This window comes from Sinocyclocheilus anshuiensis, unplaced genomic scaffold, assembly GCF_001515605.1.
Source record: "Sinocyclocheilus anshuiensis isolate Anshui unplaced genomic scaffold, SAMN03320099.WGS_v1.1 scaffold234, whole genome shotgun sequence".
In the NCBI taxonomy this organism is placed as follows: Eukaryota; Metazoa; Chordata; class Actinopteri; order Cypriniformes; family Cyprinidae; genus Sinocyclocheilus; species Sinocyclocheilus anshuiensis.
In genome coordinates this window covers 633508-651506 of record NW_015544165.1, presented here as the reverse complement: position 1 = coordinate 651506, position 17999 = coordinate 633508, and the positions used below count along the sequence as shown (strand labels likewise).

General features: G+C 38.2%; 1 protein-coding gene across 1 annotated transcript in view; it reads right to left on the bottom strand.

The window, feature by feature from the left end:
• LOC107695775 (ubiquitin conjugation factor E4 B-like) overlaps positions 1-17999 on the bottom strand; it is a 41849-nt gene that overhangs the window by 23069 nt on the left and 781 nt on the right. The window contains 17 exon segments of the mRNA XM_016495816.1: positions 1599-1737; positions 1816-2014; positions 2174-2287; positions 3319-3417; positions 3527-3643; positions 3728-3784; positions 3959-4042; positions 5866-5980; positions 6511-6611; positions 7332-7473; positions 8921-9031; positions 9135-9524; positions 12167-12392; positions 12475-12619; positions 12912-12999; positions 13376-13511; positions 16583-16790. Coding sequence (XP_016351302.1) covers positions 1599-1737; positions 1816-2014; positions 2174-2287; positions 3319-3417; positions 3527-3643; positions 3728-3784; positions 3959-4042; positions 5866-5980; positions 6511-6611; positions 7332-7473; positions 8921-9031; positions 9135-9524; positions 12167-12392; positions 12475-12619; positions 12912-12999; positions 13376-13511; positions 16583-16790 — 2471 coding nt within the window.

The following is a 17999-nucleotide window of genomic DNA, read 5'->3' as shown; positions in this document are numbered from 1 at the left end:
AAATGCGCTAGGCTGTAAGTGTCTCTCTCATTCTGCACCAATACAAACGTGTGCGCGCTGCGTATGTTTAGCTTGCTTTAAGGCCGAAGTATACTTCGGTTTTTACTCGTACGCGAGGGTCCGTGTACACTGCGCGTGACGCAAATTACATCACCAAAATAGTAGGCGTGCACTAGTATAATGTATAACGAGTGGTTCCCTGCATTAATTTAGGAAAACATTTTGTGATTACAGTATTGAGCTGCTGCAATGGAGCAGCTCTAATGCGCCATTAAAATGATCAGTGAAAGTAACAAAAGCTTATACAATACATTTTAACAGGTATAATTAAGAGTGGAAATAACTGAAGGTAATATCTGTTTGCTAAATGAAGCCAACTAACATGATTCATATTATTATTATTATTAGTAGTAGTATTATTTTGTTTCTGTACCCAATATTTAAAAACAAATTACAAATGCTGTGAAAACACAGGTATCGGTATCGGCGAGTACCAAAAATGAAAGTATCTGTATCGGACTCGTTCTGAAAAAAGTGGTATCGGTGCATCCCTACTAATAATCAATAATGGAACTATCATTTTTATTCATTATCTATAATTATCTGTTTAATCAATTAGATGTTGCTGCTAATCTTATCAATAAGCAACTACTGAAATTGCTTTCTCAAGCATAGTAATAGATAGTTGCTATTTTAAGAAATAAGAGCTGGCACACTTTCCATGTTTTTTTTCCACAAGCATTAAAAAAAAAAAACTTTTACAAACAAGTAATTTTTGTATTATTAAAGGATAACAGCATTCACCTTCAGCTGTGTTTTACATCTCTTCAGCATCTCCCGATGACGACTTGCCAACGGGGAATCCTATTTTTTTATTATTAAAGGATAACAGCATTCACCTTCAGCTTTGTTTTACATCTCTTCAGCATCTCCCGATGACGACTTGCCAACGGGGAATCCTTCCACTGGTTCTCACTGTTTTTCAGCTCTTCCACAGTTCTGTAACACACACGCATATTCAGCCTTGTGCAAATAACCTCTTCTGACATCTTAAATTTAAAAAAACATCCACAGAGAGTATAACTGGCCCATCTAAGTGTTATACCTGCTGTCAACAGCAGGAGTCACTGTGGTTCTGATCTGCCAGGCATCATTAGGCCAATAAACAATGTGAGCTGCCTTCTATGTGAATGTGAATGATTTGAATCACTGCCACTGATGCAGCACTAACACATGAGCTGATAATTCAGGACTAAGATGACTTCAGAGCTGCTCTACAATGGGACTGCAAGTAAATACCTTGCACAAGAGGCACTAGGACAGGACAGGATTAGCCCGTCTCATCAGAAAGAGATTAAGGGCTTTTTCACAAAGCAAGACAAAGAACATCACATCTATGATAGCCTATCTGACAGAAGCGATGAGGAATCCAAGATGTTCCACTTTGAGAATCACCTTAACTAGCTAATCTTCAAACTTCATTACTTCTGCTGCACTATGTACATTTTTGTACTAGTGCAGACTTCACAGTGGACTGTTACTCAACATGGTCTTGGTAACAAACTGCTTGCTTTTACGACTAAATCTGTGCAAAGCACCTGTTCAGATCCCTGATGGCCCTCAGCCTCCGTATGTAGCGCCGACAGCACGGGAGGATGGACAGATGATGTGCGTGTAGTGTTAAGAAGAAGCACTCTGTAGGGAACTTGGGCTCTGAGAACTTGGACGGGTCTTCATCTGTGGAGAAATGGGTTGTCCAAGTCAAACTGAGCATCTAAAGCGATTTGTCTGTCCCAGAACAGAGCCCACACTCACGCAGCTCAGTGAGCCAGCTCTTCAGGTCCTCCATCGTGGCATTGAGCCGGGTCTCTTCCGTGCTGACATTCAGCCGACACTTAGGGTGGAAGATGTAGAGAGCATCCACTGTTTCCAGCTTGATCTTCATACTGAGTTGCTGCAGCACCCACAGGAAGTTCATCATGAAGCCGTCTGTGGACACCAGCTTATCATCGGTCTAAAGAAGGAACGGAGGAGAAAATAATCGTAAGGTATTTTTACAGTATTTTTAATTTGGCAATTTTGTCCTGCCTGTTTACATTTACTGAGAAATTGTCAACATTAATACCTCGATAAGATGGCATTTTAAAAGCAGCACATACTTGAGCAGACATACCTGCATTTGAGCCTTCTTCACATTACGATTCACCAGAGCTGCCATGTAGCTCAGAGCTGCTTCCCTTGTCTCTCCGTTCAACAAGATGTTGTGCAGGATTTTAAACAGATCTCCCTGAACAACCAACATCAGCACACACTCAGAATTACAAAATATTTCACTAAATCTCATTGTTGCCAACATTGATAATTCTAATAATAAATCAGCATATTAGAATGATTTCTGAAGGATCATGTGACACTTTATACTGGAGTAATGGCTGATGGAAAATCAGCTTTGCATCACAGAAATAAATTATATTTTAAAGGATATTAAAATAGAAACCATTATTTTATATTGTAATATCATTTTGCAAGATTACTTTTTTTTCTGTATTTTTGATCAAATAAATGCAACCTTGATGAGCATAAGAGACTTCTTTAAAAAACATTACAAGTGTTACTGATCCCAAACTTTTGACCGGTAGTGTGTGAATATATATATATTTTTTTAAATATATATTTTATAGATTGATAGATAGCTATACACACACACAGTAACATAAGACATGTTTTTTTATCATTTGAAAAATGCTGTGATTTATATTCCTAAGCAACTTATATAATGCAATTAACATCAAACACGCAGAATATGCACAAAGCTCACACATTTGGATTTTAGCTGAATGAGAGAGGTAGGTAAGTCCAAGTTTATCTGCATAAACATTTATTTTCAACAATTACACTCAATTTTGAGTGCAATTTTGACCCGGTGCAACTGAAGCAACTCATTTTCCAGAAAATACAGTATATATTAAAATATATTTTGATTACAATATTCCAAATTAATTCCAAATATTTCATTATAAATTCTGTGAAAATCTGATGACAACTGGGAAAAGGAGCTCCTTGTTCCATTAGGGAGGTCATGTTGCCCCATGCTAAATTCTTATCTAAAAGTTGCAACTTAACAATAAATGCACATTCTTAATCCTTCCCCAATCACATGAAATTATACTTTTATAATCATATAAGAAAGACCAAAAACTGAAGCAGACAGATAGCCTCCACTTGCACCCCTGCTCTATAAAAGAATATTCCCTCAATATTGGAGCAGCTCATTAAAAATCTATGAGTATGTGATATGATGGCCGCTCAGTCGCTCACCCTCGCGGACTCCAGATAATGCTGCAGTGACTGGCTGACCACACGGGTGTTCTCCATAGTGATGGCAGGGCCGGAGAAGAACTTGTCTCCCACTTTAGTCTACAGAATAGCAAAAAGGACATAAAAATAAACCACTTTCCTCCCGTGATCATTTATCAATGCTTCACTTTGTATTAGCCTTATTTGTTTAAAGAGTGAAATGACTTACGTCATCCTCAGCAAACACAGAAAGACTGAAGAATGCTCCGAGAAAGGAGAGGCTTTGAATTTCTCTTCCTGTCCCGGGACTGAGAGGGTCAGGACACCACAATGGCAGAGAGGTGATCTAAAAATACACGCAGACAGACAATATTAACAGTGAACTGCATAACCTGACAGACTTGAATTCGTAAGCTCCTACAAAACCTACCAAATTGCATACAGGGTGAGTCTTCCCAAACTTGATTTCACAAAGCTCAGCCAAAGCCTGGAAAACAATAAAATTTCAGTCACATACACAAAACAAAAGCCTACAAAGACTTTCACTGATTCAGAGGAGATCAGAGATATCGAACAGTGTTCATATAGAAATCAAGGGAGCTTGTTTGGTCCTAACATGCTAATACGGTTTTATTATGCTTTTAAATAAACAGTCTCTTACCATCAGAGGGAACTTGAAGTTGTCACTGTCAAAAGAACATTCTTTTACAGCTAAAGTGAGCCCTTGAAGAATGGGAACGAAGATCTGAAAGAAAAACAATACTGATCAAGCCAAGACAAAAGTTCCACATCTTTTCTATGAACTAACTTGACTTGGCCATTTTGGAAAGACTTTCAAACAGCTGACCCCCAAGGTCATTTTTAGCATTACAATTTAACAATTTGAATAAAATAACTTGAATTTATTTTCAAAAGTATTTTATTCCTGTGATGGCAAAGCTGAATTTTCAGCTTTTTTTATTCCAGTATTTAGTGTCAAATCATTCCAATAATATGGTGCTCATGCAACATTTCTTTTTATTACTAATTGTAACCACTTGATATTTTGTGGAAACCGTGATTGTTTTTTCAAGACTCTGATGAATAGAAAATTCAAAAGAACATCATTTACTTGAAATAGAAATCTTGTCAAATAATATTTTTTTGTATTAAAAATGTATTTACTGTCACTTTTGATCAATTGAATGTATTCTTGCTGAATAAAAGTATTAATTTCTTACTGACCCCAAACAATTGCACAGTAGTGTATCTATATTTTATCATTCAAAAACTAAAACTTTATATTCCTGTGCAATTTTTGCTTATAAAGTGTGCTTGTGCCATCTTTCTTTAAATTAAATGCTGATATTTTAATTCCTTATGTGCAATGTGTATCCAAACTGGAACCACAAAACCTAATGTGGGATAAATAATGTGGAATAAATAATGATTTTTAAATACTGAGCCATTCTTACAAAAAAAAAAACAAATGAACCATAAATGTTTAATATAAATGTTTAAAGGGGTCATGAACTGCCTTTTTTAATTTTGTACTGTTCTCTGATGTCCACTTATAACGTTATCAATAGGTTTACATAAAAAAACTTGTAAAAAAATTAGCAGTAATAGGCTATTTTCTGTCCTCTTTTGACCCCCTTCATCGGAACGCTATGTTTGAATAGGTGTGGCGGTCGTATTGTAGACTCGGAAGTAAACGCCCACTGCTATGATTGACTAACAGTTTTGTATGTTTGACAGCTACATCCTTCACAGATGGACGCTACTGAGATTTAGGTAAATAATGCATAAATACTCCGTTCATAACAAACGATCTGTAATAAAGCAATAGTGACCAGGTAATAAGAACAGTTACTCAAACTCGTGTGGAGCGACATGACTGTCAGATCCAATATAGTCACCACAGCATCTTTTAGTTTGAATCTTTCTGAGAATCCTGTGTTGAACTGCGCTTTGTTTGCAAACGAATCCGCAGTAAAATTAAGTGAACAAAGGACCAAGTTCTTACTCGTGCGGTCTGGATCTTCATTAAAAATAAAGTTCATCCACTCTTTCCTAATGTTGGGATCAGAAGAAAGGCAGTGCAAAGACTGTGTTTCCACATCTTGGCACTGCACAGCGTCTTATTGTCTTTGGAGCATCTTTATCGTTTGGTTTCATGTAGACCTGCGTTTTCCTTCTCTTATTATTTACACTACATGTGCGAATCAGTGGGCGGAGCTAAACAAACAGTGATGTAGAAGCAGGTGTTGATCATCTTATGCGGAGGCGGGGTTTACCCGCTCTATTTAGTCATAAAGTGGCACATTCCACAAGCTGTCGTTTTGGCAGATTGGCTTCAATATAAGCTGTTTTTAGACTTACGAGAAAGTTTTGAATTCTGAAACTTACTGGATATTTTTATAGTGCAATGGCCCTTTTATTTGTCAAAAGATCAAGGGAATTTAGATTTCTCAGTTCATGACCCCTTTAATACCACTAAGTTTGGTATCAATAATAAAGAACTCTTGAGCTTCAAAAGTAAACGGACGCAGCATGCAGCCTGTCTCCGTAATCTGCTGCAACTCCCACCTGTTTAAACACATCCTCCTCCTGATGAGTCATGCGCACCAACTCCTGGATGAAGCCGTACGGAAGGTTCCGGCACAGCATGTAGGGTACCAGCAGGGAGGGCTGTAGAGGGGCCCTAAGAGAGAGAGAAAGGGTGCGGCAATCTCATTCAAAATGTATTACGCTCATGTGCATTCAAACTGACAAACCACATCATGCAACAAACTCAAACTAGGTCTGTTTTCACACTATTGGTATGAACTGGAGCTTGATTCTGCTCTCCTTCCCCGCAGGTCTCTTTTCACAGTCTTTGTCTGCATCGTCAACACGAGTACTAGCAGCAGTTGATGTATAATGCTGTAGCCAAGCAATGAATGTGGAGGAGAAAGCTTAACACATACAGAATGAAGCTGCTTCCTGAAGCCAATTTCTGCATAGACCGGCAGCTATTAGAAAAGCTTTACACTTTAAAAGACATTAACACGGTTCACTTGCACAAACGGTGTAGGATTGCAAAATGTAATGAAGCCCATGACACATTTTTTTAAAAAAGGTGAGCACTTGAGTTTGGACAGCAACAAACTGAATTCCAAAGGTCAGAGCTCTAATGTGAAAACGCCTTCAAAAAACCTTTAGAATGCATTGAGAAAGGTTGCTGTAACTGACCTGGGCTGTGTGAGGGTACCTTGAAGCACTAGAGCAGCATGGGAAATGCACTGGGAACGAATGTTGCTAAGCAGCTGACTGACAGCTGGCTGGCTGCACATCTGAAAAAGAAAAGCATATGAATGTTGTGTCTGAACATAGACCAAATACCCTGAGCATGAAGCTCAAGGTCAACAACTAAAAGTAAAACAGCTGAATAATGAGAACATTTTTTTATTTCTGTCATTATAATTATATTGTTTATATTTTTACATAACAGCAAAGAACAACACCACAGAAACACCACACAATTTGGCTTTGACATACAGCCTTATTTAATTTCGTCGCAAAATAAAACAAAATAAAATTAAAATTAAAAAGAATTTAAAAAATTAAGTTAGTTTACTTCATTTTTACTTAATTATTTTAAGTAACGTATCTATTTTGGACAGACGGATAATAGTGTTAAAACAGTGTGAAACTGAAACAGGCGCTTCGTGAAACAACATGCTGCAACAAACGCTTCTGGTAGCTTAATTGATTATAATAGGAGCAAATTACTTTTGACGCTCATGTCTAGTTTAAACAGGGTGATAAATGAGAACAACATGAAAAACTCATGCCAAAGATGGAATTACCCTTGGCTTGACAAGACATGTTTTGTCTTTCACTTTCACCTGCTCAACACCTCCACCTCTGTTCTAACCTACTAACAAATCTGATGAACCGCTAAATGAGTTATTTTCTTGAATGGCTTGCTTGTCATACTGGAACATAATTATATCGCCTGAGTTCCGAATTAATACGGTGGAAATGTGTCCATAATGTTTATCAGCAGCTACCTTTGGGGCCTTCCTCTCTTCCATTCCCACACAGTCAAAACGCTCGATGAGGTAGTTGAGCATCTCCGTCTCTTTACAGGACTCTATGGTAAAGCGGTCACTACCTGAGTCACCAGCCATCCCCCCTCCGGATGCACCCAGGCTAGAGAGAGAGAAAGAGAGAGTTATGAGAGATAAAAACTCCCTTCAATAAAGGAGGTTGTAGAGTGTAGATGAACTTTCTGGGGAAAAACCTAAACTGAGTAAATAACCAAAACCACATAGCTTTAGCCACCAAGGAAATGTCTTTCATATTTAAATGTTTCCCTTTTCCTCTAACCACCAAGCTATCAAAATAATTATTTTTAGAACAGCTATGACATCAGATATAAATGAAGGTTTATCTCCACTTCAAGCAATGGTTAGAACAAACTTTGCCCCACAGCGCAAGCTGTGTTTGGTGATCAGATGCCTTGATAAATAATTTCCCACCAATTTTACATTACTGTTCAAAGGTTTGAGGTCAGTAAGAATATTTAAAGAAATTAATTATTTTATTCTGAAGGATCACGTGACACTAAAGACGGGGGTAATGGGGTAATTCAGCTTTGCCATCACAGGAATAAAATACAATTTAAAATATATCAAAATAGAAAATATTTATTTTAAATTGTAATAATATTTAACAATATTACAATATATTATTACTGTATTTTGATAAAATAAAGGCAGCCTGGGTTAGCATAAGAGACTTCATTGAAAAACATCTTATTAACCCCAAACTTTCCAATGGTAGTTTGAGTGTACAAAAGTCTCCAAATGGACAATTTTTGCATTTTACATTTACTATAGAAATTTCAAAATTGTATTATATTTTCATGACTTTTTTTCTGGCTGTAGAAAAAAAGAAAAAAAAAGATATTTCCAGGTTTTCACATGAATGTAGATATGTACAATCGTGATGTGCTAACATGCATTTCTATCTACCTACTAGTGAGATTTGAGTGATTGTATTTAACATGTTGGAATCAGTTTACACCTGTATTTAGCACCGGCCTTTTGTCACTCGATCCCCTGAGACAGATGTTAATACCACGTGTAAATGATGGCAAAACACATGACAAGAGGACAACAAAAGCAGGCTCTAATACTTGCGCTCCCCCCTGCAGGTCTTTGGTCATGAGACAGCATGCATTAGTGAACTCTAGGGTGAGACAACACTCCACAGCAGGCTTCTGGCTCTCATTAGTTCTGTTACACAGTCTGCTAGCATTATCCGAACACCCGACAATCAGTCCTCCACCACCACTGTTGTCCAGCACACATGTCCTGTGTGGGAGTTTCAAGGTCTGCTGGCTCACATTTCTGCTGCGAGCTTAACGGGTCTAACAAATCCTTGTGCAATGAACACTATTTCAGCTGACAGCAAAGCTCTGTCCACAGAAGAAACACTGAATTGGTCAACCTGATGAGATCATCTATCACATGATCAAACTCCACTATTTGGTGTCATTCTTTTTGCCCACTGCGGTGCCAACATTGGGCACAGCGGGCTGTTGTTAGTGGCCAGGCAGCACGCTGAAGCATGCAACACACGTTGGCACTGATACCTGGACCCAAACTGAACCCCTGAAAAATCCTCATCTTCCTCTTCCTCCAGCTCTTCATCACTGCTGTCCTGAGGCAAGTCGGACAGGCCGAAGAAGAGGAGGGAGAAAGGGCTGGTGTGGCCGCGGTGTGTGAATGGAAGCAGACAGATAGACTGAATGAAAAATTAAAGACTACAAAGATGCAACTTCACATCTAACAGGGTAAGAAAGGTACCTAGACGGCATCCGGGCAGCTAGCGCAGTCCTTCTGGCCATAGTGCTGGGGGAGCCGGGGAGGATGGGGAAAGGCATGGAGGAGTTGGTGCTATGGTGTCTGGGGGAAGGGCTGGAGGGTATACCTGAAGTTGTAGGGGGCGTAAGCATACCAGATGGAGTAGATCTGTGGCTTGGGCTTATGGGGATGGACGAGCTAAGGGAGTAGGGCCTGTATCTCTGGGAGATGGGCAGAGGGGTGGATGGAGAGGGAGGTGGAAGGCTGGCGGGAGGGCGAGAGACAGGAGGACTGGGGGGACCCAGGAGGGCGGCTGCAGGAGCCAGTGGGACAGATGGAGCACTCATTCTGGCAGAGCTCAGAGCAAGTGGGTTTGGGCTACAACCGTAAAGACTGAAAACAACAAAGACATTGATGAAAATGAAGGCGGAAACACAGACGACGGAGGAAATTTAAAGAGAATTCAAGAATGTGAGACAAAGGGGTGTAGGTGGATATGTGCACCGGCGGCCAAAAGTTTGGAATTATTAAGATTTTTTGTTTATGTTTTTGAAAGAAGTCTCTTCTGCCCACCAAGGCTGAATGTTTTGTTAAAAATACAGTAAAAACAGTAATACTGTGAAATATTACAACAATTTAAAATAAATAGTTATTTTAAAAAACAGTTACTGTATTTAACTGTAAAATAACTATTTTAAAATGTAATTACGTTCTGTGATGGCAAAGCTAATTTTTAGCAGAATATGGTGCTCAAGAAACATTTCTAATTTTTATCAATGTTGAAAACACTTTTTGCGGTTTAACATTTTTATTGGAATTGTGATACACTACAATTCAAGAGAAAAATAAGAACAATTATAACTGAGCACTAAATCAGCATATTAGAATGATTTCTGAAGGATCAACTGAAGACTGGAGTAGCTTTCTTGCTGAAAATTCAGCTTTGCCATCACTGGAATAAATTAAATTTTACAATATTTTAATATATTGTAAAATTTAATTTATTCCAGTATATTAAAATATTTAAAAAAAAAAAATATTTTAAATTGTATTATTATCTTAATACCACGTGTAAATGATGGCAAAACACATGACAAGAGGACAACAAAAGCAGGCTCTAATACTTGCGCTCCCCCCTGCAGGTCTTTGGTCATGAGACAGCATGCATTAGTGAACTCTAGGGTGAGACAACACTCCACAGCAGGCTTCTGGCTCTCATTAGTTCTGTTACACAGTCTGCTAGCATTATCCGAACACCCGACAATCAGTCCTCCACCACCACTGTTGTCCAGCACACATGTCCTGTGTGGGAGTTTCAAGGTCTGCTGGCTCACATTTCTGCTGCGAGCTTAACGGGTCTAACAAATCCTTGTGCAATGAACACTATTTCAGCTGACAGCAAAGCTCTGTCCACAGAAGAAACACTGAATTGGTCAACCTGATGAGATCATCTATCACATGATCAAACTCCACTATTTGGTGTCATTCTTTTTGCCCACTGCGGTGCCAACATTGGGCACAGCGGGCTGTTGTTAGTGGCCAGGCAGCACGCTGAAGCATGCAACACACGTTGGCACTGATACCTGGACCCAAACTGAACCCCTGAAAAATCCTCATCTTCCTCTTCCTCCAGCTCTTCATCACTGCTGTCCTGAGGCAAGTCGGACAGGCCGAAGAAGAGGAGGGAGAAAGGGCTGGTGTGGCCGCGGTGTGTGAATGGAAGCAGACAGATAGACTGAATGAAAAATTAAAGACTACAAAGATGCAACTTCACATCTAACAGGGTAAGAAAGGTACCTAGACGGCATCCGGGCAGCTAGCGCAGTCCTTCTGGCCATAGTGCTGGGGGAGCCGGGGAGGATGGGGAAAGGCATGGAGGAGTTGGTGCTATGGTGTCTGGGGGAAGGGCTGGAGGGTATACATGAAGTTGTAGGGGGCGTAAGCATACCAGATGGAGTAGATCTGGGGCTTGGGCTTATGGGGATGGACGAGCTAAGGGAGTAGGGCCTGTATCTCTGGGAGATGGGCAGAGGGGTGGATGGAGAGGGAGGTGGAAGGCTGGCGGGAGGGCGAGAGACAGGAGGACTGGGGGGACCCAGGAGGGCGGCTGCAGGAGCCAGTGGGACAGATGTTCTGGCAGAGCTGGCAGAGCTCAGAGCAAGTGGGTTTGGGCTACAACCGTAAAGACTGAAAACAACAAAGAAAATGAAGGCAATGAAGGCGGAAACACAGACGACGGAGGAAATTTAAAGAGAATTCAAGAATGTGAGACAAAGGGGTGTAGGTGGATATGTGCACCGGCGGCCAAAAGTTTGGAATTATTACGATTTTTTGTTTATGTTTTTGAAAGAAGTCTCTTCTGCCCACCAAGGCTGAATGTTTTGTTAAAAATACAGTAAAAACAGTAATACTGTGAAATATTACAACAATTTAAAATAAATAGTTATTTTAAAAAACAGTTACTGTATTTAACTGTAAAATAACTATTTTAAAATGTAATTACGTTCTGTGATGGCAAAGCTAATTTTTAGCAGAATATGGTGCTCAAGAAACATTTCTAATTTTTATCAATGTTGAAAACACTTTTTGCGGTTTAACATTTTTATTGGAATTGTGATACACTACAATTCAAGAGAAAAATAAGAACAATTATAACTGAGCACTAAATCAGCATATTAGAATGATTTCTGAAGGATCAACTGAAGACTGGAGTAGCTTTCTTGCTGAAAATTCAGCTTTGCCATCACTGGAATAAATTAAATTTTACAATATTTTAATATATTGTAAAATTTAATTTATTCCAGTATATTAAAATATTTAAAAAAAAAAAATATTTTAAATTGTATTATTATCGCACAATTTTTCTGTTTTTACTGTATATTTTAAAATACATTCAAATAAATGCAGCCTTGGTGAGCATAAGAGACTTCTTTCAAAAACATTTAAAAAACTTAATTAGTCCAAACTTTTGGCCGCCAGTGTAGGTGGCTACATAATTCCTTTTAAAAGGAGATGTTGTCAGCTATCATACTTGCCTGGAAAGAGAGCTGGCACCGAATGAACCAGCGCAGGGCATCATAGGACTGCCGCTCTGGCTGGAGGGTGGGACGAGAGTCAGGTGACGGTCCAGGGATCTGGCAGCGGTAATTGGCTGAGATGTGGCGGTCAAGCTGGCGAATGGGTTACAGTCACGCGAACGGGTGGACATCATGAGAGCCTCCATTAAAATCTGTCCAATTAGGTCTCTGAAGTCAGAGTAAACTAGAAGAAGAAAGCACAATGCAATTCAATTACAGAGAAATTAGAATTCTCTTTTACACCCTCTGTTGCTTTTAGTCCATACCATCCCTAGGATTCTTCTGGAATTCAGCAGCAAGTGAGGGGAGAAAGATGACATCACGGTCCTGCTCCTTCCAGGAAACACGCAAGATCTTACAGATAAGGTGCAAAGCCTGCTCTTCAGAGACGTCAGAACTGGATGAGGAATCCTGCAGGTATTAATCCAGCACGTCACTTACAAATACTTGATTAGTGGTTCTCAAACTTTGTGATCCCACCACCCCCCCAACACAACACACAGTCCAACACATTGTTTATTGGTATCAGCCGATATTGGATATTGTAAAAATAGAGAAAATGATCATGCACTTGTAGATTACCTTTGCTATCATCTAAGACTCAAGTGCATTATTAAAAACACCAATACCAATAATATGCCACTTATCAGTTATCGGCCATAAAATGAAAATAATTATCTTTTTTATTGGTGCATCTGGTTACCTTTTCAGCCAGGGTCCTTTTCTCTCTGCGATCACTGTCTTCCACCTCCATATTCTCAATTCCTGAGTCCACATCTACTTGGGACATGCTGAAGACCACAAAGATGAGATCTAGCTCAAGTAGCAGTTCAACTCTTTAATTGTCAAACAATATAACTTTAGTACTGCATGTTATAAAAGTACAATGGAAGATCCAAAAACTATGTACCTAAAGATAGAGAGGATTATCTTAATATATAAACTTCCAGCTGTATGTATTTATCTTTATATGCACTTTAGGAATTATGTGGCTGGAGTACAAAAGCATTTGCAATCTAACAGTAGAGCGATTCTGCAGCTTAAAGAGACTATTTAAAGTGAGATACAATACTTCATCTCCAGCACAATCTCAGTTTGAGCTCTTACATCATGCTCTATCTTTGATTAGGAGTTCAGAGAGGACAAAGGTTCGCAGCTGTCTCTCACCTCTTCTCGCAGGAGGCTGTGTCAATGTCCATGCTCTGTGAGCGGGACAGGGATTGGGACTGTGTCTCCAGACTGTTAGATGGAGAGCTGGAGAGAGAGCTGACCCCCTCGCTGCTCTGGCTGCGGTAAGCAACCCCTACGGTAATGGAAAGCACAAAATTAAGTACTGTGTTTGAGTACGAACCTGCTGATTGTGTCATGGAAAAAATTGTGTAAGCCTTAATGAAGCTCAAGAAAATCTTTCAAAAACTTTCATGGCTGGAAAACAAACCGCATAGTTAAAGTTTAACTAAAGAACATTCATTTTGAACAATCAAAAATTCTATTTCCTCCAATAAAAATGGCTCTCTAAATCTCACAAAATCTTTGAAGGTTTACAAACACTTGTCTCAAAACTGAAAAACTGGACTCTTATCTAGAAAACAAGCATAGAGTCAGAGAAAAAAAACGAAATCTGCATCAGCCATTCTTGAAGCACATACCAGTGCAGCACAGTGATTCAATGTAAATTTTAAAACAATATATCAATTAAATTAAACAGGGGTGTTGTTAGGATCTTTATTGTTTTCATTTAGAATTGTAATGTTTTTATTTGGTAATAATAATAATAATAATAATAGTTCATAGGCTTACTGGTAAATAATCACAATATTCTGGCCAAATTGTGCTGCCCTAAAACAAGCACAGCAAACATTAATGTTTTTTTTTAGCAAATTTTAAATCGAAATCACAAATTTTATCACAAAAAAACAAATGCAATTAAGTTTTTTTCACCAACTCATGCAACCCTTTTACACGGGCAAAATCAACTCACTTCAACTATTCAAGAATTTCACGTGAGGACAGAAGATTTCCTCAGATAGCCTTTGCAGCACCTTCAGGGTTGGTCATGTGAATTTGCTGTGTTGACCAAGAGAAAGCTGCTTGGTTTAAAAGTGACTTCTGTTTCAGCTGTGATTCATACATTGCTACACTATTAACAATTACCTTTTTTTTGGTCTGCGAATTTTCCTTAATTTCACTTATCTGACCGCACCTTAAATGTGCCTTCCGTTCGATTAAATTTCAATGCAAGAACATGCCCTGTGTAAATGGACTGACACCAGTTTTTGGTGTTAATGTGAGAAAAAGAAATGATTAAAGAAATAAAGAAAGGCACAAACATAATTACATCTTAATTAGAATTGGCCATCTTTTTTACATATATTTGCATATTAAATTACTACATTGACAACATTATTAATGTTTGTTACATTTATAATGCTGGAAATTGTCAAAATAAGACAAAGGGAGATTTTCAAAATTGCATTTGAGATTTCTTTAGAAATATAATGTTTACAAAACAAATCAGCCAAGACTAAAATTATTAACAAAAAAAAAGGATAAATTAACTGCAGTCATTTAATACTTTGAGTTAGAAGTTAAAAACAAACCTAACCAGAATGTTTAAAGGATATTAATAGAGGAGTGAATGCACTGGACCTGGTTTCTGTCTGATGATTGATTACATCTCAATGCTGTACGTTCCAGAAAGGAGCTACAACAAAGAGCAGACTTGTGCTAGAACAGCTTTTTCACGTAACTGTGGATATTATGTGTTTAAAGACATGGAATAATGTGTGTCAGTGGACACAGGACATTGTTGTTTCCAATGACGACAACACACCAGCTCAAAACACTTATTCAATAAATGCAGTTTTCGGTTTCGCAAGACTCCAAGGTAATTAAGCATGCAATCATAAAGACTTTAATTGAATTGCTTTTTAAATGAACAGTAGATCAGTGCCAAAAACCAAAAAGGAAAAACAAGCAAAACTTGTTTTGATCTAATGTGTGATAGTCAAAAATGAATGCACTGGAGAATAAGAAACAAATTGGCATCATCCAAAATCAACCAATACAGCTTAATTTGAACACGATGTTTTCTGTCTCAATACATAATACAGCCTGAAATTACAGATGTTTTACAGCTCATCTACGAGACAATAAAGACCAAAGGTTCTTACACTAAAAATGAAACTACAGAGGAACTTTACCACATGGCACACTGACATTTAACAAAAAAAGGGACTACGGCACCACAAGAACAAAACAGAGTCATCAGCCTTGCCTGCCCATGTGGCCTTATTTAAACCCTGGCCAAGGCTGTGCTACCTCCATGACAATTGTGCAATTTCTCCACAGCAAGATGCTGCGAGCCAAAAATCACTTACCTTGATATCAGCACTGATCAAAAAATCTTTAAAACAGGCCATTGATTAAATCATTAGTGTAGTACAAACAGCTAAAGCTATAGAACTTGAGCATTAAAGCTTCATCCACACAGGATTACAAATAGGCCACTTAGACCCTCAATACTATTACATTGGTCATTTTATCCTCAACATTTTATACTAAGACAAGTTTACAGTCATAATAAAATGTAATTACAATGAATCTACAACGGGACTTCAGATACAACTCACATCTGTCAGCTCAAATGCAAAATGTGTCCATAAAATACCCAACATTTACAATTAATAACATTGAAATGAATGGTATAATGGATAACTCTGCATAAAACTGAATTTATTGATCCAGTCAGGTGCAATATAAAAACCATGTTTTATGCCTTGAAAATTCCCCTGAACAGAAAGGCTGTATCTGAAAGCAAACAATCTGCTTTGCATTCTTAAAAATGAAAATAAGGGAAAACCCCATGTTCTGAAAACAAGTCTATAACATTTTATTTTCTCAAATATAGGCTACATTATCATTCAAAAGTTTGGGGTCAAAAATAAAGTTATGTCAGCAATAATGCCATTTTATCATCAAAAAAACATTTAAAACAGTAAAATTGTGCTGCATTATTACATTGTAAATAATTGTTTTATTAAATGTACTATTTTAATAAAGCTGAATTTTCAGCAGCCATTACTCCAGTCATCAGTGTCACAAGATCCTTCAGAAATCATTCTAATATGCTGATTTGCTGCTCAAGAAAGATTTCTTATTATCAATGTTGAAAATAGTTGCGCTGCTTAATATTTTTGTGGAAACTGTGATACATTGTTTTCAGAATTCTTTGATGCATAAAAAATTCAAAAGAACAGCATTTATTTGAAATGGAAATGTTCTGCAACAATAAACGTCTTTGCAATCACTTTTAATCAGTTCAATGCATCCTTGCTTAATCGTTTTAAATGATAAAGTCAGCACAGCACTTACCTGAGGCCCCCATAGGAGAGGTGGCAGGGGTGACATTTTGGGCATTTAAGCCCAGAGTGTGAGATGGAGCTGGTGGGACAGGCTGTGATGAGGCCCCGGAGGGCTCTGGCAAGGGTCCTGGGGGAGTCTCTCTCTGTGGAGATGTCAAAGGGGTGCTGGGCTGTGACGTCTGCCCTCCAGCTAACCGGGCCAGTCGCCTTCTACGGATCTAAACAAGGCAGATTAATTACAATTTAATCTAATTACTAATCAATAATGAGCAACAGTTTACAGTCTGATGACCGCAACTGCTCTTATTTGGCAACTACAAGGGCAGACCCTTAAAAGCAAAGAGGGCATTTCTATATACTATTTCACACACGCTTTTGAAGCAAACAAACAGCAGTATGTTTTTAAAGTCCTAAAGCGGTCATTATTTTCAGCAGCAGTGACAAATCATCTCTATACATTGGAGTGAGTCATTTGAGATGGAGAAGGCCTCAGCTTCCACAGCAAATACTGTCAGTGAAATGGCAAGGAAAGGCAAAACGCATGACTGAATGAATCAAACGTGCAAAAAATGGCCAAACCCAGTCTGAATCAGCAAAGGATGATTCATCTCAGTTCACAGATATACTGCTTCTGCAACTCACATTTAATTGTATATTATTTCAGATTCACATTGAATAATGGTAGCAAGTAACACCGAATAAATGCATTATAAATCAATATAGCAGCTTATTTTGAAAATGTATATTAGCTCTGGCTGACATTAAGATCTAAGATAAATGACTGACATCCATGAATTAAAACTCAAAATGGGTTTATTTATCTATTTTATAAATTTATGACCTATTTTTAATAAATAAATTGTCTATTATTTTAAATTAATATAAGGCAGCTGATGAAAAAAGAAGCTTGAACCAGCTTAAGATGGCTTGCTGGTCTTAGCTGGTCTCCCAGCCTGACCAGCTCAGAAAAGACCAGACTGTGAGACCAGCAAACCTGCATAGGCTGGTTTAAACTGTTTTTCCAGGTCAGAGCTGGGCTGAGTTTGGTCTTATTTTACAGCAGAACAACTAAACACAAAGCCCTGTCTGTAAATACACACCAGTGTCATACAGCAACAACAACCAGTGCCAAATAACGTTATCCAAAACCCGAAATCAAGAGCTTTATGGGATAAAATGCACTTACAATAAAGATTACCACAAAATACTACGTGTTTGTTGAGTTACCAAAGGTTTTTAAGCTTCTACAGCTGACCACATGATAAATATACTGACCTGACACCTGACAAAAGCTTGTTGCGCATGATTTCAGTTTCTAAACCAGGTGCCATTTAATCAAATACATACCCTTGGCAAAGTTAACCTTCATAATTGCACATATCATCACGACTGTAAGTTAAATTGACCAAACATCTGGTCCGAAATTA